Source organism: Oncorhynchus keta, chromosome 31, assembly GCF_023373465.1.
Source record: "Oncorhynchus keta strain PuntledgeMale-10-30-2019 chromosome 31, Oket_V2, whole genome shotgun sequence".
NCBI classification, from domain to species: Eukaryota; Metazoa; Chordata; class Actinopteri; order Salmoniformes; family Salmonidae; genus Oncorhynchus; species Oncorhynchus keta.
The window spans coordinates 15,954,475-15,982,341 of record NC_068451.1 but is presented as its reverse complement, the minus strand read 5'-3'; the positions used below and the strand labels follow the sequence as shown (position 1 = coordinate 15,982,341).

The following is a 27,867-nucleotide window of genomic DNA, read 5'->3' as shown; positions in this document are numbered from 1 at the left end:
GTATTACACTGCAGTTTGCCATGTATTTGCGTTCATGTACTTAGCTTGGGCTCGGTGGTGCATTGTGGGTAGTGTAGTTTTGACCTGTGCTGTGTGCTGCTCTGTAGGTGTGCAGTGTGCTGGAAAGCCTGGAGCAGGAGTATAAGCGTGAGGAGGACTGGTGTGGGGGAGCTGATAAACTGGGCCCTAACAGTGAGTCAGACCATGTTACACCCATGATCAGCAAACACCTGGAGCAGAAGGAGGCCTTCCTCAAGGCTTGTACACTAGCAAGGCGAAATGCTGACGTCTTCCTGAAGTACCTGCACAGAAACAGTGTCAACATGCCAGGGATGCTGTCTCACGTCAAGGCTCCTGAAACACAGGTCAAAAGTAAGTGCCTCTTTTTTTCCTTCCCAATCAAATACACCTTAGATCGTTCTTTACTGTGGTGTTCCTTTCAGTTGCCCTCTTCTTTTAGACAGATGGGATGTGTCCCAAATAGCCCCCTATTCCCTCTATAGTGCACTACTTAAGTGCTTTAGTAGTAGACTGTAGGACTAGCTTGCCTTTTGTGACATAGCCATCGTTTAAATGATAACGTGTCTCTTGTGGTTTTGTCAGACATCTTGAATGAGCTGCTCCAGAGAGAGAACCGGGTGCTTCACTTCTGGACAATGAGGAAGAGGAGACTGGACCAGTGTCAGCAGTATGTGGTGTTTGAACGCAGTGCCAAGCAGGTCAGTGCTGCACCTCAAGGAGAACTATACCAGAACGGTAACATTCATGACTACAACAACACGGTCACACACAAGCCATAAAACTAGTCATATAACAATATTACAGGTCCTATAACATACCACCATGTTGAACCCTGTGCAAACTGCTCAGCTAAGCACTAGTTGGACTAATGTTTTGACCAAGTGCTGACCAAACCAAAGCCTCCAAATATGGTTAGGTTCCAGGTAGACTGGTAACAACACAACAGTAGTGTTACCACAGCTATAATTACATGCCCTACATTTTAACACTGGCTTATTATAGTGCAGTGTCTTTCTTGTCCTCAGTCTCTCCAAACTGTCTCCTCTCATTTAGTCAGTGCTGATTGACGGACCGAATGTGTGCCGCAGAGCAGGCTGAAGTATATCTCAATTGGAGACTGTTTGCTCCCCCATGTGGGCTGGTGTTAGCATTACACTGGTCTGGAGAGGCAGCAGTGAAGAGTGCATCTTCCTATCCCCTCGTAGATGTCAAATGTATAGAATGGTGTAAGGAGCCCACAATATAAGCTTGTTTTACTGCAATGTTTGTAAACAACTTACTTGTAAAGAAATACTGTATAGCCTCTAAACATGGTTAAAACTATACGTTTGATATCATGGATGGTGTCACGTTCTTTTGTGGAGACGGACCAAGGCGCAGCGGATGTTGAGTTCTACATCATTTATTGAAAGTGAAACTTAGCAAAGCAAAACAACAAACAATAAACAAACAACAAACCATGACTACAGAGGTGCTACGTGCACTAACTCAAAACAATATCCCGTGAAACACAGGTGGAAGAAGCTACTTAAATATGATCCCCAATTAGAGACAATGATTACCAGCTGCCTCTAATTGGGAATCATAGAACATCACCAACATAGAAAAACAAGCCTAGAACCCCACATAGAAAATATAAACTAGACTAACCCCCAGTCACGCCCTGACCTACTCTACCATAGAAAATAAGGGCTCTCTATGGTCAGGACGTGACAGATGGTCAGTCCTTGCATCCAAACTCTGTCTATGAATTTGAGAGTGGTTACATTTCTCTAGCCCCTTCCTCAGTTGTTTAGCAAAATAGGGGCAGGGTGTCCACTTTGATATTGTTTCAATGAAGGATTCTAGCTTTATGTCCATGAGGGGGAGTGAACAAGTGCACACTTTTTCAAAGGGTGAAGGCTAGGGAATAGGAATAAAACATTAGTGTGATGACAGATAAGTGATCTGGACCTCGTCTCGTTGTGATTGGTCCACAGGCTCTGGAGTGGATCCACGACACGGGAGAGTTCTACCTGTCAACCCACACCTCCACCGGATCCAGTATCCACCACACACAGGAGCTGCTGAAGGAGCACGAAGACTTCCAGATCACAGCCAAGGTGAAGGCCCCCTCCAGCAGTGTCCAACACTATCAAACACCACCTCACTCAATCAAATGGCATCTACTGGATGTATCTATGTATTTTCTATAACAGACACTGACCTTTGTAGTTCTGAATCAGACTGTATGGTTTGTTTAGATTGTGATGCCTGTAAGAACCTTAGCCAGTGTGTTGAGATGTAAAGGGACTAGTGTCAGTCAACCTGTCCCATACATGCACTGCATAGGGCTGTCTAGGATCTGTTTCGTTTGTGCTGGCCATCTCCGTGGACGTGTCCCAAATGGCACCGTCTTCCCTACCTACTACATTTGACCAAGGCACTATGTACTCTGGTCAAAAGTAGTGCACTATATTAGGGAATAGGGTGCCATTTGGGACCATTCGGGTAGTGTGTTTTGCTGCCCTGCCCTGTTTGTGGCCCTGTGCTAAGTATTATGATGCTGTATCTATGAGGCCCAGTCACAGGGCAGCCCATTGTCCCTGATGTTCTGGCCTCCTGAGTTATTGTGTGGCAGAAAACTCTATTGTAGTCATGAACCTCTGGCACAGTGGGATTTGGCTCCTGTGGTTGACATCCACACACACGCACACACGCACGCACCCCACAGCCCCCGTTCATTCTCTCTTTCACTCTCTCTCTCTTTCTTTGTATTGACAGCAAACCAAAGAGAGGGTGAAACTGTTGATCCAGCTGGCGGATGGCTTTTGTGACAAAGGGCACGCCCATGCGCTGGAGATAAAGAAATGGGTCACCTCTGTGGACAAGCGCTACAGAGACTTCTCCCTCCGCATGGACAAGTACCGGTCCTGTCTGGAGAAAGCACTGGGCATCGTATCCTCTGACTCCAACAAGGCCGTGAGTACTGGAGGACAGGGTAACAGATGAAAGGTGGGATTTGAAAAGTGTGTGTGTGTGTGTGTGTATTTGCGTGCTCACGCTCATGTGTGAGAGTGTGTGTCTCTGTGACTGTACGTGGGTCTGTATCTGTGTGTGTCTGTGCCCCTGTCCCCTCAGCGGTGCCTCGTAAAGTTCCCTGTCTGTCCTACAGAGTAAAGGGCTGCAGCTGGACATCCTCCCCGCCAGCGTCCCAGGGTCAGAGGTCAAGCTGAGGGATGCTGCCCACGAACTCAATGAGGAGAAGAGGAAGTCTGCCCGGAGGAAAGAGTAAGCACATACACAGTGGTTACACAGTTTGGTGGAGAAGCATCATTGTTATTAACACATTCACATACACAGTGGTTACAGAGTTTGGTGGAGAAGCATCACTGTTATTAACACATTCACATACACAGTGGTTACAGAGTTTGGTGGAGAAGCATCACTGTTATTAACACATTCACATACACAGTGGTTACACAGTGTGGTGGAGAAGCATCATTATTATTAACACATTCACATACACAGTGGTTACACAGTTTGGTGGAGAAGCATCATTATTATTAACACATTCACATACACAGTGGTTACACAGTTTGGTGGAGAAGCATCACTGTTATTTACACATTCACATACACAGTGGTTACAGAGTTTGGTGGAGAAGCATCATTATTATTAACACATTCACATACACAGTGGTTACACAGTTTGGTGGAGAAGCATCATTATTATTAACACATTCACATACACAGTGGTTACACAGTTTGGTGGAGAAGCATCATTATTATTAACACATTCACGAACACAGTGGTTACAGAGTTTGGTGGAGAAGCATCACTGTTATTTACACATTCACATACACAGTGGTTACAGAGTTTGGTGGAGAAGCATCATTATTATTAACACATTCACGTACACAGTGGTTACAGAGTTTGGTGGAGAAGCATCACTGTTATTAACACATTCACGAACACAGTGGTTACACAGTTTGGTGGAGAAGCATCATTATTATTAACACATTCACATACACAGTGGTTACAGAGTTTGGTGGAGAAGCATCACTGTTATTTACACATTCACATACACAGTGGTTACAGAGTTTGGTGGAGAAGCATCATTATTATTTACACATTCACATACACAGTGGTTACACAGTTTGGTGGAGAAGCATCATTATTATTAACACATTCACATACACAGTGGTTACACAGTTTGGTGGAGAAGCATCACTGTTATTTACACATTCACATACACAGTGGTTACAGAGTTTGGTGGAGAAGCATCATTATTATTAACACATTCACATACACAGTGGTTACACAGTTTGGTGGAGAAGCATCATTATTATTAACACATTCACATACACAGTGGTTACACAGTTTGGTGGAGAAGCATCATTATTATTAACACATTCACGTACACAGTGGTTACACAGTTTGGTGGAGAAGCATCATTATTATTAACACATTCACATACACAGTGGTTACACAGTTTGGTGGAGAAGCATCATTATTATTAACACATTCACGTACACAGTGGTTACACAGTTTGGTGGAGAAGCATCATTGTTATTAACACATTCACGAACACAATGGTTACACAGTTTGGTGGAGAAGCATCACTGTTATTAACACATTCACATACACAGTGGTTAAACAGTTTGGTGGAGAAGCATCATTGTTATTAACACATTCACGTACACAGTGGTTACACAGTTTGGTGGAGAAGCATCATTATTATTAACACATTCACATACACAGTGGTTACACAGTTTGGTGGAGAAGCATCATTATTATTAACACATTCACGTACACAGTGGTTACACAGTTTGGTGGAGAAGCATCATTGTTATTAACACATTCACAAACACAGTGGTTAAACAGTTTGGTGGAGAAGCATCATTGTTATTAACACATTCACATACACAGTGGTTACACAGTTTGGTGGAGAAGCATCATTATTATTAACACATTCACATACACAGTGGTTACACAGTTTGGTGGAGGAGCATCATTATTATTAACACATTCACATACACAGTGGTTACACAGTTTGGTGGAGAAGCATCATTATTATTAACACATTCACGTACACAGTGGTTACACAGTGTGGTGGAGAAGCATCATTATTATTAACACATTCACATACACAGTGGTTACACAGTTTGGTGGAGAAGCATCATTATTATTAACACATTCACATACACAGTGGTTACACAGTTTGGTGGAGAAGCATCATTATTATTAACACATTCACGTACACAGTGGTTACACAGTTTGGTGGAGAAGCATCATTGTTATTAACACATTCACGAACACAATGGTTACACAGTTTGGTGGAGAAGCATCATTGTTATTAACACATTCACGAACACACAATGGTTAACACATTCACATACACAGTGGTTAAACAGTTTGGTGGAGAAGCATCATTGTTATTAACACATTCACGTACACAGTGGTTACACAGTTTGGTGGAGAAGCATCATTATTATTAACACATTCACATACACAGTGGTTACACAGTTTGGTGGAGAAGCATCATTATTATTAACACATTCACGTACACAGTGGTTACACAGTTTGGTGGAGAAGCATCATTGTTATTAACACATTCACGAACACAATGGTTACACAGTTTGGTGGAGAAGCATCATTGTTATTAACACATTCACATACACAGTGGTTACACAGTTTGGTGGAGAAGCATCACTGTTATTAACACATTCACATACACAGTGGTTAAACAGTTTGGTGGAGAAGCATCATTGTTATTAACACATTCACGTACACAGTGGTTACACAGTTTGGTGGAGAAGCATCACTGTTATTAACACATTCACATACACAGTGGTTACACAGTTTGGTGGAGAAGCATCATTGTTATTAACACATTCACGAACACAGTGGTTAAACAGTTTGGTGGAGAAGCATCATTGTTATTAACACATTCACATACACAGTGGTTACAGAGTTTGGTGGAGAAGCATCACTGTTATTAACACATTCACATACACAGTGGTTAAACAGTTTGGTGGAGAAGCATCATTGTTATTAACACATTCACGTACACAATGGTTACACAGTTTGGTGGAGAAGCATCACTGTTATTAACACATTCACATACACAGTGGTTAAACAGTTTGGTGGAGAAGCATCATTGTTATTAACACATTCACGTACACAGTGGTTACACAGTTTGGTGGAGAAGCATCATTGTTATTAACACATTCACGAACACAGTGGTTAAACAGTTTGGTGGAGAAGCATCATTGTTATTAACACATTCACATACACAGTGGTTACAGAGTTTGGTGGAGAAGCATCACTGTTATTAACACATTCACATACACAGTGGTTAAACAGTTTGGTGGAGAAGCATCATTGTTATTAACACATTCACGTACACAGTGGTTACACAGTTTGGTGGAGAAGCATCACTGTTATTAACACATTCACATACACAGTGGTTAAACAGTTTGGTGGAGAAGCATCATTATTATTAACACATTCACGTACACAATGGTTACACAGTTTGGTGGAGAAGCATCACTGTTATTAACACATTCACATACACAGTGGTTAAACAGTTTGGTGGAGAAGCATCACTGTTATTAACACATTCACATACACAGTGGTTACACAGTTTGGTGGAGAAGCATCATTGTTATTAACACATTCACATACACAGTGGTTACACAGTTTGGTGGAGAAGCATCATTATTATTAACACATTCACGTACACAGTGGTTACACAGTTTGGTGGAGAAGCATCATTGTTATTAACACATTCACATACACAGTGGTTACACAGTTTGGTGGAGAAGCATCACTGTTATTAACACATTCACATACACAGTGGTTACACAGTTTGGTGGAGAAGCATCACTGTTATTAACACATTCACATACACAGTGGTTACACAGTTTGGTGGAGAAGCATCATTGTTATTTACGCATTCACATACACAGTGGTTACAGAGTTTGGTGGAGAAGCATCATTGTTATTTACACATTCACATACACAGTGGTTACACAGTTTGGTGGAGAAGCATCATTATTATTAACACATTCACATACACAGTGGTTACACAGTTTGGTGGAGAAGCATCATTGTTATTAACACATTCACATACACAGTGGTTACACAGTTTGGTGGAGAAGCATCATTGTTATTAACACATTCACATACACAGTGGTTACACAGTTTGGTGGAGAAGCATCACTGTTATTAACACATTCACATACACAGTGGTTACACAGTTTGGTGGAGAAGCATCATTGTTATTAACACATTCACATACACAGTGGTTAAACAGTTTGGTGGAGAAGCATCATTGTTATTAACACATTCACGTACACAGTGGTTACACAGTTTGGTGGAGAAGCATCATTATTATTAACACATTCACATACACAGTGGTTACACAGTTTGGTGGAGAAGCATCATTGTTATTAACACATTCACATACACAGTGGTTACACAGTTTGGTGGAGAAGCATCATTATTATTAACACATTCACGTACACAGTGGTTACACAGTTTGGTGGAGAAGCATCATTATTATTAACACATTCACATACACAGTGGTTACACAGTTTGGTGGAGAAGCATCATTATTATTAACACATTCACGTACACAGTGGTTACACAGTTTGGTGGAGAAGCATCATTGTTATTAACACATTCACGAACACAATGGTTACACAGTTTGGTGGAGAAGCATCACTGTTATTAACACATTCACATACACAGTGGTTAAACAGTTTGGTGGAGAAGCATCATTGTTATTAACACATTCACGTACACAGTGGTTACACAGTTTGGTGGAGAAGCATCATTATTATTAACACATTCACATACACAGTGGTTACACAGTTTGGTGGAGAAGCATCATTATTATTAACACATTCACGTACACAGTGGTTACACAGTTTGGTGGAGAAGCATCATTGTTATTAACACATTCACGAACACAGTGGTTAAACAGTTTGGTGGAGAAGCATCATTGTTATTAACACATTCACATACACAGTGGTTACACAGTTTGGTGGAGAAGCATCATTATTATTAACACATTCACATACACAGTGGTTACACAGTTTGGTGGAGGAGCATCATTATTATTAACACATTCACATACACAGTGGTTACACAGTTTGGTGGAGAAGCATCATTATTATTAACACATTCACGTACACAGTGGTTACACAGTGTGGTGGAGAAGCATCATTATTATTAACACATTCACGTACACAGTGGTTACACAGTTTGGTGGAGAAGCATCATTATTATTAACACATTCACATACACAGTGGTTACACAGTTTGGTGGAGAAGCATCATTATTATTAACACATTCACGTACACAGTGGTTACACAGTTTGGTGGAGAAGCATCATTGTTATTAACACATTCACGAACACAATGGTTACACAGTTTGGTGGAGAAGCATCATTGTTATTAACACATTCACATACACAGTGGTTACACAGTTTGGTGGAGAAGCATCACTGTTATTAACACATTCACATACACAGTGGTTAAACAGTTTGGTGGAGAAGCATCATTGTTATTAACACATTCACGTACACAGTGGTTACACAGTTTGGTGGAGAAGCATCATTATTATTAACACATTCACGTACACAGTGGTTACACAGTTTGGTGGAGAAGCATCATTGTTATTAACACATTCACATACACAGTGGTTACACAGTTTGGTGGAGAAGCATCACTGTTATTAACACATTCACGAACACAATGGTTACACAGTTTGGTGGAGAAGCATCATTGTTATTAACACATTCACATACACAGTGGTTACACAGTTTGGTGGAGAAGCATCACTGTTATTAACACATTCACATACACAGTGGTTAAACAGTTTGGTGGAGAAGCATCATTGTTATTAACACATTCACGTACACAGTGGTTACACAGTTTGGTGGAGAAGCATCACTGTTATTAACACATTCACATACACAGTGGTTACACAGTTTGGTGGAGAAGCATCATTGTTATTAACACATTCACGAACACAGTGGTTAAACAGTTTGGTGGAGAAGCATCATTGTTATTAACACATTCACATACACAGTGGTTACAGAGTTTGGTGGAGAAGCATCACTGTTATTAACACATTCACATACACAGTGGTTAAACAGTTTGGTGGAGAAGCATCATTGTTATTAACACATTCACGTACACAATGGTTACACAGTTTGGTGGAGAAGCATCACTGTTATTAACACATTCACATACACAGTGGTTAAACAGTTTGGTGGAGAAGCATCATTGTTATTAACACATTCACGTACACAGTGGTTACACAGTTTGGTGGAGAAGCATCATTGTTATTAACACATTCACGAACACAGTGGTTAAACAGTTTGGTGGAGAAGCATCATTGTTATTAACACATTCACATACACAGTGGTTACAGAGTTTGGTGGAGAAGCATCACTGTTATTAACACATTCACATACACAGTGGTTAAACAGTTTGGTGGAGAAGCATCATTGTTATTAACACATTCACGTACACAGTGGTTACACAGTTTGGTGGAGAAGCATCACTGTTATTAACACATTCACATACACAGTGGTTAAACAGTTTGGTGGAGAAGCATCATTATTATTAACACATTCACGTACACAATGGTTACACAGTTTGGTGGAGAAGCATCACTGTTATTAACACATTCACATACACAGTGGTTAAACAGTTTGGTGGAGAAGCATCATTGTTATTAACACATTCACGTACACAGTGGTTACACAGTTTGGTGGAGAAGCATCATTATTATTAACACATTCACATACACAGTGGTTACACAGTTTGGTGGAGAAGCATCATTATTATTAACACATTCACGTACACAGTGGTTACACAGTTTGGTGGAGAAGCATCATTGTTATTAACACATTCACATACACAGTGGTTACACAGTTTGGTGGAGAAGCATCACTGTTATTAACACATAACACATTCACATACACAGTGGTTACACAGTTTGGTGGAGAAGCATCACTGTTATTAACACATTCACATACACAGTGGTTACACAGTTTGGTGGAGAAGCATCATTGTTATTAACACATTCACATACACAGTGGTTACACAGTTTGGTGGAGAAGCATCACTGTTATTTACACATTCACATACACAGTGGTTACACAGTTTGGTGGAGAAGCATCACTGTTATTAACACATTCACATGCACAGTGGTTACACAGTTTGGTGGAGAAGCATCACTGTTATTAACACATTCACATACACAGTGGTTACACAGTTTGGTGGAGAAGCATCATTGTTATTAACACATTCACATACACAGTGGTTACACAGTTTGGTGGAGAAGCATCACTGTTATTAACACATTCACATACACAGTGGTTACACAGTTTGGTGGAGAAGCATCATTGTTATTAACACATTCACATACACAGTGGTTACACAGTTTGGTGGAGAAGCATCACTGTTATTAACACATTCAAAGCACTAGCAGTTGGGAATACCAGACAGGAAAGTTTGCGCCAGGTGACCAAAATTTTTCACGTATTCATACTGCAGTAATTAACATAGTATTGTCTAACACTTACCATTTATTTAATTGAATATATTTTCATGACATCTGATAATTAGTATTCAGATATAATTAGTATTCAAATATATATATATGACATACTGTATCTAACTTCAATGACAGAGCTACTGGAAGGTTATTGAAATAATGAGACCGTCGAAAAAGTCTGAGCTACTTGTATTTAGTTGCCCTTTCCTTTTGGGACTTAGTGTTTGATGTTGCTCTGTGTAAGACTTACACATTTAGGCCATGCAAAATTGAAATGAGAATAAGGTCATACTATCACCATGAGAATAAGGTCATACTATCACCATGAGAATAAGGTCATACTATCACCATGAGAATAAGGTCATACTATCACCATGAGAATAAGGTCAAACAATCACCATGAGAATAAGATCATACTATCACTATGAGAATAAGGTCATACTATCACCATGAGAATAAGGTCAAACAATCACCATGAGAATAAGGTCAAACAATCACCATGAGAATAAGATCATACTATCACTATGAGAATAAGGTCATACTATCACCATGAGAATAAGGTCATACTATCACCATGAGAATAAGGTCATACTATCACCATGAGAATATGGTCATACTATCACCATGAGAATAAGGTCATACTATCACCATGAGAATAAGGTTAAACAATCACCATGAGAATAAGCTCATACTATCACCATGAGAATAAGGTCATACTATCACCATGAGAATAAGGTCATACTATCACCATGAGAATAAGGTCATACTATCACCATGAGAATAAGGTCATACTATCACCATGAGAATAAGGTCAAACAATCACCATGAGAATAAGGTCATACAATCACCATGAGAATAAGGTCATACTATCACCATGAGAATAAGGTCATACTATCACCATGAGAATAAGGTCATACTATCACCATGAGAATAAGGTCAAACAATCACCATGAAAATAAGATCATACTATCACTATGAGAATAAGGTCATACTATCACCATGAGAATAAGGTCAAACAATCACCATGAGAATAAGGTCAAACAATCACCATGAGAATAAGATCATACTATCACTATGAGAATAAGGTCATACTATCACCATGAGAATAAGGTCATACTATCACCATGAGAATAAGGTCATACTATCACCATGAGAATATGGTCATACTATCACCATGAGAATAAGGTCATACTATCACCATGAGAATAAGGTTAAACAATCACCATGAGAATAAGGTCATACTATCACCATGAGAATAAGGTCATACTATCACCATGAGAATAAGGTCATACTATCACCATGAGAATAAGGTCATACTATCACCATGAGAATAAGGTCAAACAATCACCATGAGAATAAGGTCAAACAATCACCATGAGAATAAGGTCATACTATCACCATGAGAATAAGGTCATACTATCACCATGAGAATAAGGTCAAACAATCACCATGAGAATAAGGTCAAACAATCACCATGAGAATAAGCTCATACGATCACCATGAGAATAAGGTCATACTATCACCATGAGAATAAGGTCAAACAATCACCATGAGAATAAGGTCATACTATCACCATGAGAATAAGGTCAAACAATCACCATGAAAATAAGGTCATACTATCACCATGAGAATAAGCTCATACGATCACCATGAGAATAAGGTCATACTATCACCATGAGAATAAGGTCAAACAATCACCATGAGAATAAGGTCATACTATCACCATGAAAATAAGGTCATACTATCACCATGAGAATAAGGTCATACTATCACCATGAAAATAAGGTCATACTATCACCATGAGAATAAGGTCATACTATCACTTCAAACTGCATAGCAGCTAGAGCATTTTCATTCTCATCCCCTTTTCCCTTAATCACCTTTAAGAGCGGCAGATAGCCTAGCGGTAAGAGCATTGGTCCAGTAACCGAAAGGTTGCTGGTTTGAATACCCAAACCGACAAGGTGAAAAGTCTATGTGCCCTTGAGCAATGCACTTAACCCTAATTTGCTCCCAGGGCACCATACTACTATGGCTGACTTCGTAAAACAACACATTTCACTGCACCTATCTGGTGTATTTGACAATAAAACATAATTTTTCAGGGGTTTTACTGTATTGTATGTGTGCATCCCAAATGGAACCCGATTCACTAAAAAGTGCACATCTTTTGACCAGAGCCTAAGTCAAAGGTAGTGCACTATATAGGAAATAGGGTGCCATTTGGGACGTAGAATATCAGTGGTCCCCAACCTTTACCTTTCCTCCGAAAGAGGGAACCACTGCTGTGTCACATGTGACATTTGTCTATGCCCCTGACACAAAACAGACCCAAACAAAAGCCATCTTCTCTCTCTCTCTCTCTCTCTCTCTCTCTCTCTCTCTCTCTCTCTCTCTCTCTCTCTCTCTCTCTCTCTCTCTCTCTCTCTCTCTCTCTCTCTCTCTCTCTCTCTCTCTCTCTCTCTCTCTCTCTCTCTCTCTCTCTCTCTCTCTCTCTCTCTCTCTCTCTCTCTCTCTCTCTCTCTCTCTCTCTCTCTCTCTCTCTCTCTCTCTCTCTCTCTCTCTCTCTCTCTCTCTCTCTCTCTCTCTCTCTCTCTCTCTCTCTCTCTCTCTCTCTCTCTCTCTCTCTCTCTCTCTCTCTCTCTCTCTCTCTCTCTCTCTCTCTCTCTCTCTCTCTCTCTCTCTCTCTCTCTCTCTCTCTCTCTCTCTCTCTCTCTCTCTCTCTCTCTCTCTCTCTCTCTCTCTCTCTCTCTCTCTCTCTCTCTCTCTCTCTCTCTCTCTCTCTCTCTCTCTCTCTCTCTCTCTCTCTCTCTCTCTCTCTCTCTCTCTCTCTCTCTCTCTCTCTCTCTCTCTCTCTCTCTCTCTCTCTCTCTCTCTCTCTCTCTCTCTCTCTCTCTCTCTCTCTCTCTCTCTCTCTCTCTCTCTCTCTCTCTCTCTCTCTCTCTCTCTCTCTCTCTCTCTCTCTCTCTCTCTCTCTCTCTCTCTCTCTCTCTCTCTCTCTCTCTCTCTCTCTGCTGCAGTTCCCACAAGTTGAATGTTTTTTTTCCAGGTTCATAATGGCAGAGCTCATTCAGACAGAGAAGGCCTACGTCAGAGACCTGCGGGAGTGTACAGATGTAAGTACTGAGAAACCACCACTCCATTCAACTTGTGGCATATTCACGCTCGTTTATTGACAGACTATACAGTGGCCACTAAGGGATAGATTTTTTGAAAGGCAAACATTATGTAAGCCAAGGCCCAACTGCAATGCAAACGCTATGCTTTTGGTTTAGTTTTAGTTTGTCATCTGTTTTTTTTCTGGTTGTAGAAAGGTCAGATGTCAGGAATACAACCAGGTAAATATGATGTGTTGTTCTCTGTGTGGTTTCCAGACCTACCTGTGGGAGATGACCAGCGGTGTTGAGGAGATCCCTCCAGGCATCGTCAACAAAGAGCACATCATCTTTGGCAACATGTTGGACCTCTACGAGTTCCACCACAAGTTAGTGTTCTGTACTGGAGTTACCCACACCGGACTCCCCTTGCCTTGTAGATGCACTGGAGTGGTCAACCGATTGGCCGGTCTATAGTAACTCAACCTGGGTCCTATGTATTAGTACACACCATAAATAAAAATGAAAACAAGCATTTCTTATTGGACAAGTTCAGGTAGGCCCTCCTCGTGTTGCCCCGTTTAGTTCTGTTCAGTTCGTAGTGAATACAACCCTGACCTCTCCCTTTCTGTACAGCATCTTCCTGAAGGAGTTGGAGAAATACGAACAGCTACCTGAGGACGTGGGTCATTGCTTTGTCACCTGGGTGAGTGTCTCACTGTCTGGACAAGCCAGCTTACAACACTGACATAGGTTGACATGGCTGTGATGTTGCGGGAATATTGTGTCTCTTAACAGTTGTGTGTCCATTTTGCAGGCAGATAAATTCCAGATGTATGTGAACTACTGCAAGAACAAACCAGACTCTACCCAGCTCATTCTGGAGCATGCAGGGCCCTATTTTGATGTACGTGTAGATGAGTACCAACTTAGGCATTCTATAAATACTTAATACATCAAAGGTTGAACCACTAATCAAATTCTGCAAGGTCTTATTACGTGGTCTTTTGAAGTACTATTTATGCTAATAGTTTTGAATAAATGCAAGGAAGCAATATTATGCTGGTATATCAGTTATGACGGTAGCCTCCAAATCTGGCTTACCCAGGTGATTTCTGGGTGTTTGGCAGTGAGGCTGATCTTAACATGAGTTGTGGTGGTAGTATAGGAGGCAGGAAGAGGGGTAGATGAAGCCTACTCACAGAAGATTGACCTTAGGTTGCTGTCAGTGACCTCCAGCTCTGAGGAGAGGGGTATCTCCATCCTCCATCAGTGCTGTCTGTCTAGGTCTAGGAGCAGGGTTACGCTGGCGACTGCTGCCTCGGCGTCTCTGTGCCCTTTAAGACGTCTCTGTCTTTTGGTTTCCAGGAAATTCAACAGAGGCACCGGCTGGCCAACTCCATATCCTCATACCTCATCAAGCCTGTCCAGAGAATAACCAAGTATCAGCTGCTTCTCAAGGTACTGTACACTTGCAAAATAGAAATAGTCGTTAGACGACTCCCATTAATAAGTACAGTGGGGAGAACAAGTATTTGATACACTGCCAATTTGGCAGGTTTTCCTACTTACAAAGTATGTAGAGGTCTATCATTTTTATCATAGGTACACAGAATCTAAAACAAAAATCCAGAAAATCACATTGTATGATTTTTAAGTAATTAATTTACCTTTTATTGCATGACATAAGTATTTGATACCTCAGAAAAGCAGAACTTAATATTTGGTACATAAACCTTTGTTTGCAATTACAGAGATCATACGTTTCCTGTAGTTCTTGACCAGGTTTGCACACACTGCAGCAGGGGTTTTGGCCCACTCCATACAGACCTTCTCCAGATCCTTCAGATTTCGGGGCTGTTGCTGGGCAATACGGACTTTCAGCTCCCCCCCAATGATTTTCTATTGGGTTCAGGTCTGGAGACTGGCTAGGCCACTCCAGGACCTTGAGATGCTTCTTACGGAACCACTCCTTAATTGCCCTGGCTGTGGGTTTCGGGTCGATATCATGCTGGAAGACCCAGCCACGACCCATCTTCAATGCTCTTACTGAGGGAAGGAGGTTGTTGGCCAAGATCTCGCGATACATGGCCCCATCCATCCTCCCCTCAATACAGTGCAGTCGTTCTGTCCCCTTTGCAGAAAAACATCCCCAAAGAACGATGTTTCCACATCCATGCTTCACGGTTGGGATGGTGTTCTTGGGGTTGTACTCATCATTCTTCTTCCTCCAAACACGGCAAGTGGAGTTTAGACCAAAAAGCTCTATTTTTGTCTCATCAGACCACATGACCTTCTCCCATTCCTCCTCTGGATCATCCAGATGGCCATTGGCAAACTTCAGACGGGCCTGGACATGCGCTGGCTTGAGCAGGGGGACCTTGCGTGCGCTGCAGGATTTTAATCCATGACGGCGTAGTGTGTTACTAATGATTTTCTTTGAGACTGTGGTCCCAGCTCTCTTCAGGTCATTGACCAGGTCCTGCCGTGTAGTTCTGGGCTGATCCCTCACATTCTTCATGATCATTGATGCCCCACGAGGTGAGATCTTGCATGGAGCCCCAGACCGAGGGTGATTGACCGTCATCTTGAACTTCTTCCATTTTCTAATAATTGCGGCAACTATTGTTGCCTTCTCACCAAGCTGATTGCCTATTGACCTGTAGCCCATACAATTTTATCCCTGATGTCCTTACACAGCTCCTCTGGTCTTGGCCATTGTGGAGAGGTTGGAGTCTGTTTGATTGAGTGTGTGGACAGGTGTCTTTTATACAGGTAACGAGTTCAAACAGGTGCAGTTAATTTAGGTAATGAGTGGAGAACAGGAGGGCTTCTTAAAGAAAAACGAACAGGTCTGTGAGAGCCGGAATTCTTACTGGTTGGTAGGTGATCAAATACTTATGTCATGCAATAAAATCCCTCTGTTCTCTCACCCTCTGTAATCCAGCTTGTATAATGATCTTGTTTATTGTAGAACACATCGCTAGTTGTCAACAAAGCTACAATGTTGGAAGCTAAACTGCATCTTGCATGGAACACAGTCCTTTACAGCCTTATCTTTCGTTGGACCTTGAGGTATGTGAAATGCAACTAAAGTTTTGTGTTTGTTTCTCTCTCTCTCTCTTTGTGTGTGTTTGCGTTTCCTCTCCAGGAGCTGCTGACCTGCTGTGAGGAGGGGAAGGGGGAGATCAAGGATGGTCTGGAGGTGATGCTCAGTGTCCCCAAGAGAGCCAACGACGCCATGCACCTGAGCATGATGGACGGTAGGAGTAAATATACATAGAACTAGCTAAGGGTTTCCCCTTTTATCTGTAGTAGGAGGACTAGGCCTTGACCTACTGGACATTCCTTTTAGCTCCTAGTCGAGCAGGCTGGGCTAACTCACAGGAAGCTTTTATGGAATATACACTACCATTCAAAAGTTTGGGGTCACCTAGAAATGTCCTTGTTTTTGAAAGAAAATCACATTTTTTGTCCATTAAAATAACATAACATTTATCAGAAATACAGTGTAGACATTGTTAATGTTGTAAATTACTATTGTAGCTGGAAACGGCTGATTTTCTATGGAATATCTACATAGGCGTACAGAGGCCGATTATCAGCAACCATCACTCCTGTGTTCCAATGGCATGTTGTGTTAGCTAATCCAAGTTTTAAAAAAGGCTAATTGATCATTAGAAAACCCTTTTGTAATTATGTTAGCACAGCTGAAAACTGTTGTTCTGATTAAAGAAGCAATAAAACTGGCCTTCTCTAGACTCGTTGAGTATCTGGAGCAGGCCTCCCGGGTGGCGCAGTGGTTAAGGGCGCTGTGCCATCAGCTGTGGCACAGCGCCAGCTGTGCCATCAGAGTCCCTGGGTTCGCGCCCAGGCTCTGTCGTAACCAGCCGCGACCGGGAGGTCCGTGGGGCGACGCACAATAGTCCTAGCGTCGTCTGAGTTAGGGAGGGCTTGGTTGGTAGGGATGTCCTTGTCTCATCGCACACCAGCGACTCCTGTGGCGGGCTGGGCGCAGTGCGCGCTAACCAAGGTTGCACGGTGTACCCTCCGACACATTGGTGCGGCTGGCTTCCGGGTTGGATGCGCGCTGTGTTAAGAAGCAGTACGGCTGGTTGGGTTGAGTATCAGAGGACGCATGACTTTCAACCTTCATATCTCAGACTGGGCAATAAAGAGAAAATATTAAGATGGGCAAAAGAACACAGACACTGGACAGTGGAACTCTGCCTAGAAATCAACAGTTTTCAGCTGTGCTAACATAATTGCAAAAGGGTTTTCTAATGCTCAGTTAGCCTTAAAATGATTCACTTGGATTGGCTAACACAATGTGCCATTGGAACACAGGAGTGATAGTTGCTGATAATGGGCCTCTGTACCCATATGTAGATATTCCATTAAAGATCTGCTGTTTCCAACTACAATAGTCATTTACGACATTACCACTGTATTTCTGATCAATTTTGTGTTATTTTAAATGGACAAAAAAAAGTGCTTTTCTTTCAAAAACAAGGACATTTCTAAGTAACTTTTGAACTGTAGTGTAGGTTTACAAATTATTATTTGAATCAAGTGACTTGACAGTCCCCTCTCTTCCTCCTCCTCTTCCCCCCTCCAGGGTTCGATGGGAATATTGACTCCCAAGGAGAGCTGATCCTGCAGGAGTCCTTCCAGGTGTGGGATCCCAAGACTCTGATCCGTAAGGGACGTGAGCGCCACCTCTTCCTATTTGAGATGTCCCTGGTCTTCAGCAAGGAGGTCAAGGACTCTAACGGACGCAACAAGTACCTCTACAAGAGCAAGCTCTTTGTAAGCACAACCTGTCCACTCTCTCATCACAATGGCTGGAACTTGAGATCTGCACGCTTAACTTAAATGAAAGTCTCCCGTTCACATCAATGAATGATTTACCAAAATATTTGCCTGCGCGGATCTCAAGTCAATACTTTTTTATCAACCCTATATTTACTCTCTTCCTTTCCTGTTCTTTCTCTAACTCTGTTTTTGTGTTGTCTCTGCTCCTAAGACTTCAGAGCTTGGTGTCACAGAACATGTGGAGGGGGATCCATGTAAGTTTGCTCTCTGGGTTGGGAGGACCCCCAGTTCAGACAACAAGATGGTGCTGAAGGTAACTGGGACATTTTGACTTAACAGTAACCCAGCACACAATCAAGCACAATGAATATTCATGAATTTACTCCCACTTTTGTCCAAAACTTATTCCCTTAAGTGGGTGTTACTGTGTGTTTTAAAGATTTAAGTTCAACCCACTAAGATTTGATGACCACTAAATGTACTCCTACAATTCCGCCCAAAACATATTTCTTTGAGTGGGCGTTACCAGGCCTATGTATTCAAGTTCAAAGATTTGCATAACAGTTCATGCACTTAGAAACATATCTGCGTGTTGATGCGTTGTGAGTCACAGCACACACACACACACACACACACACATGCTGTGTATATATTATACACACTATATAATGGCAGACTGCCCATCTTAATCTGGCCGTTATATAAAAGCAGCATACTCTTGATTATTGTTGCATAGTTCCCATGAAGACATGAGTGAGTCATATGCTAATTATGTGTCCACTCATTCACATCATTCACACAGCACTGAAGGGCCCTTTAAATGGCTCCTCGGAATTTCTCAATTGTGAAACATACTGTAATCGATTGAAAGGGTCTTACTGAATGACAGGAACATGACAAAATGTGTGTTCTGTCGATGTAGTCTGGTAAAAAGAAGTAAGCATTGAAGTGAACGCATCCATGAAGGCATCAGGGTTGACTGTGTTGACTGAGCAGCTCTGAGTGTAGTTAGTGTCGCATCATAGATCGTGTCGAAATATTGGGAATGTGTGGACTGGGATCTTTCTGCCCTCAGGCGTCCAGCATAGAGAACAAGCAGGACTGGATCAAACACATCCGGGAGGTGATCCAGGAGCGTACCATCCACCTGAGAGGAGCCCTGAAGGAGCCTATTCACATCCCCAAGGCCACCACAGTCAAACACAAGGGCAGAAGGTACAGTACAGTACTCCACCTTATATCAACCTCATCACTTCTCACAGCCTTTCTTACAGACCATACTGACTGCATTGGACGTTGGTTTTATACATTAAGTTATTGTTCCGTCAGTACCGCAGCACAACCTAACATTAAAGTGCCCCAACAGTATTTGATTGTGAGAGCTGGGGGCCTGTCTTGATTCCTCTTGTCCCTCTGTAGTCATGGAGATGACTTGGACAGCCAGGGTGATGCCAGCAGTCAGCCAGACACCATCTCTATCGCCTCCCGTACCTCTCAGAACACACTGGACAGCGATAAGGTGAGTCATCATAGGCTGCCCATTGCCTTCCAACAGCTACGCCATTCAAATACAGCACGTTGCCAACTCCGGAGTCTGATGTAAGACAATGGTCTGCTGCTACAATCCCTGCAGTTTAGGGCTTCACCAACGATGGCTGTTGGTCTTTGTTGTGGAACAGCAGAGATCTTCACAATATCATTTGACACGTTAGACTCTAGAGACGTCAACAGCATTTCAAACTGTAGCCTCTAAATCCAGTCCTTTTTAGGAGAGACCGCAACCAGACAAGTAAATTAGGAATTAGTATTTCAAGACATCATTTTAATTTGGACTGGCTTCCTGTGAACCAGTTAGACTTTTAGACTTTTCCTTTCCATCTCAGAAATGAACATGAGAAACATGGCTCGTCTTCAGGAAGGAACAGATAGTGTGATTTTATCAGGCAATAACAGCACAGAAGGATATCACTCCTACTCACAGTCAGAGCTATATTCTCTCACACAAACACTCTGCCTCTTTAGGGACCATGTTTCCCTGCCAAAGCTGGACTTGCAGTTATTCTGCTCTATGCAGCTATGCTCCTAATTCAAGGAATTAGGTTCAATTTGACTTAGCCACAGTGGTTGGGTCCCAAATGCTACCCTATTCCCTTTATAGTGCACTCCTGGTCAAAAATAATGCAAAGCAAAATGAATATGGTGACATTTGGAAGACATGCATAGTATGTCCCTTTCTGTAAGTGTCCTTCCTGACACAGTGTAGCTCTGGTTCACAGAAAGGGTCAGTCAAGGTCACAGAGAGGTGATGAGGGAGAGTCCTTGTGTCCTCTCATGTCCACTAATGGTCCGTGGTTCCTTTAATGCAGGGCACAATCACTCACAGTCAACTCTCTCTTTCTCGCTCTCTCTTTTTTCCTTTCTCCCTCTCTTTCTCTGCCTCCCTCTTTGTCTTTCTTTCTCTCGCTCTCTGCCTCTTCGCCTGGTGTTGTGAGATCTGTGAGAGGCAATGACAGAGTGGAGTTGTGTGTCGGCGACGCGTCAACGAGTGTGTCAGCCTCCCACTAGCTGTACCACTCTCTGTGTCAGTGTCATATCTCCAGCCTCTCCTTGGAGAAGGCACAGCTGGTACAGTAGACATGGAAGGGAGTGCTTTGGCTCTGGTATATAGTACCTAGATACCATCGTAGGGCAATCGGGCGGCGGGATATGAGAGTAGATGGGCCTGCGTGTTACCTCAGGTCAGTGTGGTTCAGGGTTAAGTGAACCTTGTGTCTCGTCGATGGATTAGATTCAGCATCAGGAGCATTAGATTATGAAGGAGAAGAGGACAGAGGACAGAATCATGGAGGACAATAAAAACTCAGGTCCGGTGGCTCAGCTTTTGAACTCTCTGGCTTTGCCTCACTACCAATGGGTATGTATGGATCTCTAGCAGTTACTAACTAGACATGTCGGTGGGATGTTGGTTGGAGTCCTTAATTGGTTTAATTTGATAGTCATTTGAAGAACGTGTTGTCAGTGTGGAACTGCCGAGGGTGATCGTCATTCTCCTGTAACTGATTTCCCTGTTTGAAACGTCCCTGGTGTGCCCATCATCGTCAATGTATATTTGAATGGAATACTGTATATGGCAGTTTAATGGACATTTTCTCCCCCCATATACTGCTTTAGAATGTCAGAGCGTTTCTTGGGTCATGTTGAGGCATCTGAATGTGTGGCGAGTGACTCACCAGAATGACATGTTTACAGTACAAGTCAGTACAGTTGAGCTACAGTAGCTACAGTATGTGGTTGGTTTGGAGCCTGCACTGTGCTGAGTGACTGCTCTGCTGGCCATCAGAATAAGCTCTTGGTCTAGCCTTGTGACTGAGACTGGGTCTGGAGAAACGGAATGACGGACAAGTGGCAAATCAGCAATTCTCAGGGGGACTTGGGGACCTCCAAACCCATATAAGAACTCAGTTGTTGACATGCTAATAATAGACTCGCTATTGCTGATTAGTACACCATGAGAATCTAGTTATATTTCACACCCTCATTGTGATACTGCTCCTAAACATCAATACATTCAGGCTGTTTCTTCATAACCTCAAACAATTCCTTTATGTCATGTAATGTTTATAGTAAGTCTGACATGCTCCCTCTCTCTCCCTCTCCATCACTCTTTCTCTCCCTCTCCATCACTCTTTCTCTCCCTCTCCATCCCGCCCTCTCTCTCTCCCTCTCCATCCCGCCCTCTCTTCAGCTCTCTGGTGGCTGTGAGCTGACCGTGGTCATCCATGACTTTGTGGCTAGTAATGGCAGCAGCTCTGAGCTGACTGTACGGAGGGGTCAGACAGTGGAGGTGCTGGAGAGGCTCCATGACAAACCAGACTGGTGCCTGGTGAGGACCACGGACCGCTCCCCTGCCCAGGAGGGCATAGTACCCTGTGCCATGCTCTGCATCGCTCACTCACGCTCCAGTATGGAGATGGAAGGACTCTTCAACCACCACCACAAAGGTAGGCCTTGATGTTGGGACTGAGAAGGCTGGAACACACAGACACACAGACACAGATACATAGACACACTGTCAGCCTTGCTGTTGTGAGGCACCTGGAATACAGTACGGGAAACGATTACATGCACACCTCATATGGTTCTAAGCAGTGCTGGAGATCAAATGATATGTTCAGCTAAAGTAAAAAATAAAAAAAAATGTCTGGCGTCAATCTACCGTTAGGTCTGGAACGCGTGCGCGCGCACACACACACACATACACACACACACACGCACCATCTGTACCTTGGTCCCAGGGGGTTTCTAGTGGGCGAGTGTTTACTTGCAGCCAGTGAAGGATTCCAGGTGCTCCCTGTTTTGCCCGCAGCTGAATCTAGTTGAGGATCCCTGGACGAGGAAATGCCACCATGACTATCCCCAGCTAGAGCAGTGTGGACAGAAGTGTACAGTAGGGGGAATAGGGACCATCAATAAGTTTAGCGTATTACAAAAATGTGCTAAAGAGACAATAGCAACACCTCCCTTCAGTTGCTGATTCAGCTTAAAACGGTTACCTTCTCAAAGGTACCAGGGAGGCCTTAGCTTTTTTGGTGTGGCGCACGTGTGTGTGTGTGTGTTCCACGTGTGTGTGTGTTGTGCACGTTGTGTGTTTTGGTTCTTACAGGAAACAGGCTCTGCGGTTAGTGCCCAGAGATCCTGATGAGAAAACACACAGTTGAACAGGGAGAGTTTGTGTGGGCTGTCTGTTTACTCCTCCAGCCCTGTATGCACTGCAGGGTAGATTGAGATCTGACTGTACAAATGTGTGAGAGGTACCTTAGCAGCTACAGTCAGTCACACTACTGAATGTTCTTAAGTGTATTGATCTTAGCTTAAATAAGGACATTGCAACTGTGCTGAGAAGTAAAGCTGCGACTATATATGCTACATTTCTACAGTACATACTGCTTGGTCCAAACATACCAAAACAGTCATGAAGAGGGCACGACAAAACCTTTTCCCCCTCAGGAGGTGAAAAGATTTGGCATGGGCCCCCAGATCCTCAAAAGGTTCTATAGCTGCACCATCGAGAGCATCCTGACCGGTTGCATCACCACCAGGTATGGCAACTACTCGGCATCTGACCGTAAGGCGCTACAGAAGGTAGTGCGAACGGCCCAGTACATCACTGGGGCCAAGCTTCCTGCGATCTAGGACCTATATAATAGGCAGTGTCAGAGGAAAGACCATAAAATTGTCAGAGACTCCAGTCACCCAAGTTATAGATTGTTTTCTCCTCTACCGTACGGCAAGCGGTACCGGAGCGCCAAGTCTAGGACCAAAAGGATTCTTAACAGCTTCTACCCCCAAGCCATTAGACTGCTGAACAATTCATAAAAATCACCACCGGACTGTTAACATTGACCCCCCCCCTCTTGTACACTGCTGCTACTCGCTGTTTGTTTGTTACCTATGAATAGTCACTTCGCCCCCCCATCTATATGTACAGATTACCTTAGTTAGCCTGTACCCCTGCACACTGACTCGGTACCCCCTGTATATAGCCTCGTTATTCTTATTGTGTTACTTTTTATTATGCCTTTTTATTTTAGGTAAATATTTTCTTCTTCTTGAACTGCACTGTTCAAGTAAGCATTTCACGGTAAAGTCTACACTAGTTGTATTCGGCGCATGTGGCAAATAAAGTTTGATTTGATTTGTGGAAGCTGAGCCCATGCAGTTTGAGAGCTGGAGCTTCTACTAGGGGTTTTACGGTAAAGTGTGCCGTCTGATTCTGAATGTTCCTTTGGGACAGAGGAGGCTTGCCCTCACAGTACAACAGCCCACTCTCTGGGAGAGTAGAGAAGAGAGAGCAGATCCAATCCCACTAACACAGCAGACTGATCTCATCTGAGCTAGAGGATACAGCTGCTTCCTGGAGCTTTTTCTTCAACTACATGATTCTGTATATGTTTTCTAAAATTATTTTGAAGAATTGATTTTTAAACAGTGTGAGAACTTGAATAGTACCAGGGCAGGTTGCCATGGCAAATGGAATACAGTCTATTTTTGCTATTAGTCCTCTGTACCATATGAGTTCTCAAGCAGGACCCTCAGAAAACTGCAAATTCTGGCTGCTGGATTTGGGTATGTAACGATACTTTATAGGACCAAATAGAACCAGTCCTTTAAGTGTTCCAGGCCATTAACAGTGTAGAACAGCCTCCAACTTTGTAATGGATTGTTATTGTTGTGATGATTGGTATAATCAAGTCAAATATTTCATTAATGTTTACATGATTATGCAGCATACCTTTAGCATACCTTCTTTCACAGCCTACTGTAGAGTACATATCAACAATAACGTCTGTATTGTATGTGACAGCCTGGGGGATAAGTACAGTAGACTATTATATTGATTGAATGGGTGTTATGGATTGGATTATATTGGTGCATAAAAATGATTGAAATACCATATTAAAGCTGGCACACTTTTGACTAGATTAAGAGCTTCTGAGTCACATGTGGGACAGACACAGACAACCAGACAGACAGAGAAACAGACTGGCAGGAAGGCAGGCAGGCTGGCTGACTGAACATGGGCCATGTTACTACCTGTTGACGGAACAAACTGTCTATATACAGCTGTAGTAACTGTGTTAGTTCCTGGTGCATCCCACCCACCTCAGTGCTGTCCAGACCCTATCCTCCTCCTCACCCATTCACCAGGATCAAATAGTTAGCCAGCTTACTTTCCTGAATCATCTTTTTATTTTTTTAACCTTTATTTAACTAGGCAAGTCAGTTAAGAACAAATTCTTATTTTCAATGACGGCCTAGGAACTGTGGGTTAACTGCCTGTTCAGGGGCAGAACGACAGATTTGTGCCTTGTCAGCTCGGGGGTTTGAACTTGCAACCTTCCGGTTACTCGTCCAACGCTCTAACCCCTAGGCTACCCTGCCGCCCCTTTAAAAAGTCCATAGTTCGTATAGCTCACAGAGAAAGATTGACTTGAAATAGAAATGTATGAATAACTTGACATGATCAATAACCCATAGCTTTCTGATCAACAGTTACATCTGAATGTGTATTCATGTTAGCCGGCTGATTGATCCTTGCTTTGTGATGATCCACCCCTCTGCTGATATTCTTGTTATTGTAGACATGAGGAGAACAGACAGACACAGTATCACCCACTGCATCACATAGCTGGCTTGGCCTGTGTGCCCTCCTGTCCTGTGTCTGATGAGCCTTGTTAGGTTTCCCAGGAAGTGGGCCAGACATCTTAATCCAATTGTGACAGAGAACAGTGAGCCACCACTCTCTGATTGGATGGGACTGTGCCACATGTAAAGACAAGATTAAATCGAGAATAGTCTGATGGGTGACAATATTAGCGTATCACTTGTGAATGAAATATTATCACTTGTGAATGATGCCCAGGGTAAGGCAAGAAACAATGCATGCCTTTTTTTTGCGACTTTTTCAAATCATAGGCCCACACCTTATGTAGCTTATCCCATGGGCCTATATGTTTTGATAAGGTTTGTATCACAAAAGTGGCTAAATAACTTCTTAAAATTAAGCACATTAATCCGCTTTACAAGGGGTGTAGACCCTAACTGGCATACATACACAGTGTGTGAGTTTCAAGTTTGGGGAAGATAATTTTCACCATAAAAATGCACCTTTATAATAAAAGCATTACATGCATAATCACATTTTGTGGTCACTTTGATAATGGTGTTTTTTAGCTCATGGAACATTTGTGCGTATAGCCTACTTCTATGTGCACATTGCTGGGCTTATAATGTGAAGAAATAAATAGCCGAATAGTTTATCAACATTTTAAACTGTTAAGGGGAAGAACGACAGGATCAGCCTCATTGAGTAAAAAGTTGTTTTTGATGCTTGTGGTTGTATTAATGTGGGATCTATCGCATCCCACAACTGTCGCAGACTATGTTTGGAATATTGTAACGTCGTTCTTCGTTTGTAGAAAGAGAGTCGGACCGAAATGCAGCGTGGTGGTTAATCATGACTTTAATGAAAAAAGCGACACATTAAATAACTATACAAATACAAAACAACAAACGGAACGTGAAACCTAATTACAGCCTATCTGGTGAAACTACAAAGAGACAGGAACAATCACCCACGAAATACACAGTGAAACCCAGGCTACCTAAATACGGTTCCCCATCAGAGACAACAAGAATCACCTGACTCTGATGGAGAACCGCCTCAGGCAGCCAAGCCTATACTAGACACACCCCTAATCAACCACAATCCCAATGCCTACAAAAAAAACCCAATAAGACAATACAATAACCCCATGTCACACCCTGGCCTGAACAAATAATTAAAGAAAACACAAAAAAGACCAAGGCGTGACAAATATTTATTTCTCGCACAGAATTATTATATATATATATATATTTTAACTAGGCACGTTAGTTAACTCTTGGAACTCACTCTCCCGGATCCGGGAGAATTGTCATCAACTGACACTAATTAGCATAACGCAACGGACAAAAAATATTACTAGAAAATATGAATACTCATGAAATCACATGTGAAATATATTGAAACACAGCTTAGCCTTTTGTTAATCACCCTGTCGTCTCAGATTTTGAAATTATGCTTTACAGCCAAAGCAAGACAAGCATTTGTGTAAGTTTATCGATAGCCTAGCATAGCATTATGCCTAGCTAGCAGCAGGCAACCTGGTCACGAAAATCAGAAAAGCAATCCAATTAAATCGTTTACCTTTGATGAGCTTCGGATGTTTTCACTCACGAGACTCCCAGTTAGATAGCAAATGTTCCTTTTTTCCCAAAATATTATTTTTGTAGCCGAAATAACTCCGTTAGTTCTTCATGTTTGGCTGAGAATTCGACCGGAAATTGCGGTCACGACAATGGCGAAAAATATTTCAAATTAGCTCCATAATATCGACAGAAACATGGCAAACGTTGTTTATAATCAATCCTCAAGGTGTTTTTCAAATATCTATTCGATAATATATCAACCGGGACAGCTGAATTTTCAGTAAGACCGGGAGGACAAATAGCTACCTCTGTCTATTACGCAAGAATTACTCTGAGATCCCTCAGCCGGACACTTACGCAATGTAGTCGTTTATGCTCATTCTTCAACATAAAGGCGTGAAACTACGTCAAAATGCTGTAGACACATTGGGGAATACGTAGAAAAATGAATCTGGTTGATAGCCCATTCACTGCTCAATAGGGACGCATCGGAACGCAGAGCTTTCAAAACATGAGTCACTTCCTGATTGGATTTTTCTCAAGCTTTCGCCTGCAATATCAGTTATGTTATACTCACAGACAATATTTTTACAGTTTTGGAAACTTTAGAGTGTTTTCTATCCTAGGCC

At 42.4% G+C, this 27,867-nt stretch overlaps 1 protein-coding gene across 4 annotated transcripts in view; it reads left to right on the top strand.

Annotated features, from left to right (window-relative positions):
- LOC118364066 (triple functional domain protein-like) overlaps nt 1–27,867 on the top strand; it is a 144,946-nt gene that overhangs the window by 94,006 nt on the left and 23,073 nt on the right. For all 4 annotated transcript variants that reach the window (XM_052489709.1, XM_052489706.1, XM_052489707.1 and 1 more), the window contains 16 exons: nt 108–372; nt 604–719; nt 2,001–2,123; nt 2,785–2,982; nt 3,176–3,291; nt 13,627–13,693; nt 13,952–14,061; nt 14,309–14,378; nt 14,490–14,579; nt 15,041–15,133; nt 16,824–16,935; nt 18,291–18,481; nt 18,699–18,800; nt 19,563–19,702; nt 19,907–20,006; nt 22,233–22,488. In XM_052489709.1, coding sequence (XP_052345669.1) covers nt 108–372; nt 604–719; nt 2,001–2,123; nt 2,785–2,982; nt 3,176–3,291; nt 13,627–13,693; nt 13,952–14,061; nt 14,309–14,378; nt 14,490–14,579; nt 15,041–15,133; nt 16,824–16,935; nt 18,291–18,481; nt 18,699–18,800; nt 19,563–19,702; nt 19,907–20,006; nt 22,233–22,488 — 2,149 coding nt within the window. The remainder of the gene's footprint in view (nt 1–107; nt 373–603; nt 720–2,000; nt 2,124–2,784; nt 2,983–3,175; nt 3,292–13,626; nt 13,694–13,951; nt 14,062–14,308; nt 14,379–14,489; nt 14,580–15,040; nt 15,134–16,823; nt 16,936–18,290; nt 18,482–18,698; nt 18,801–19,562; nt 19,703–19,906; nt 20,007–22,232; nt 22,489–27,867) is intronic.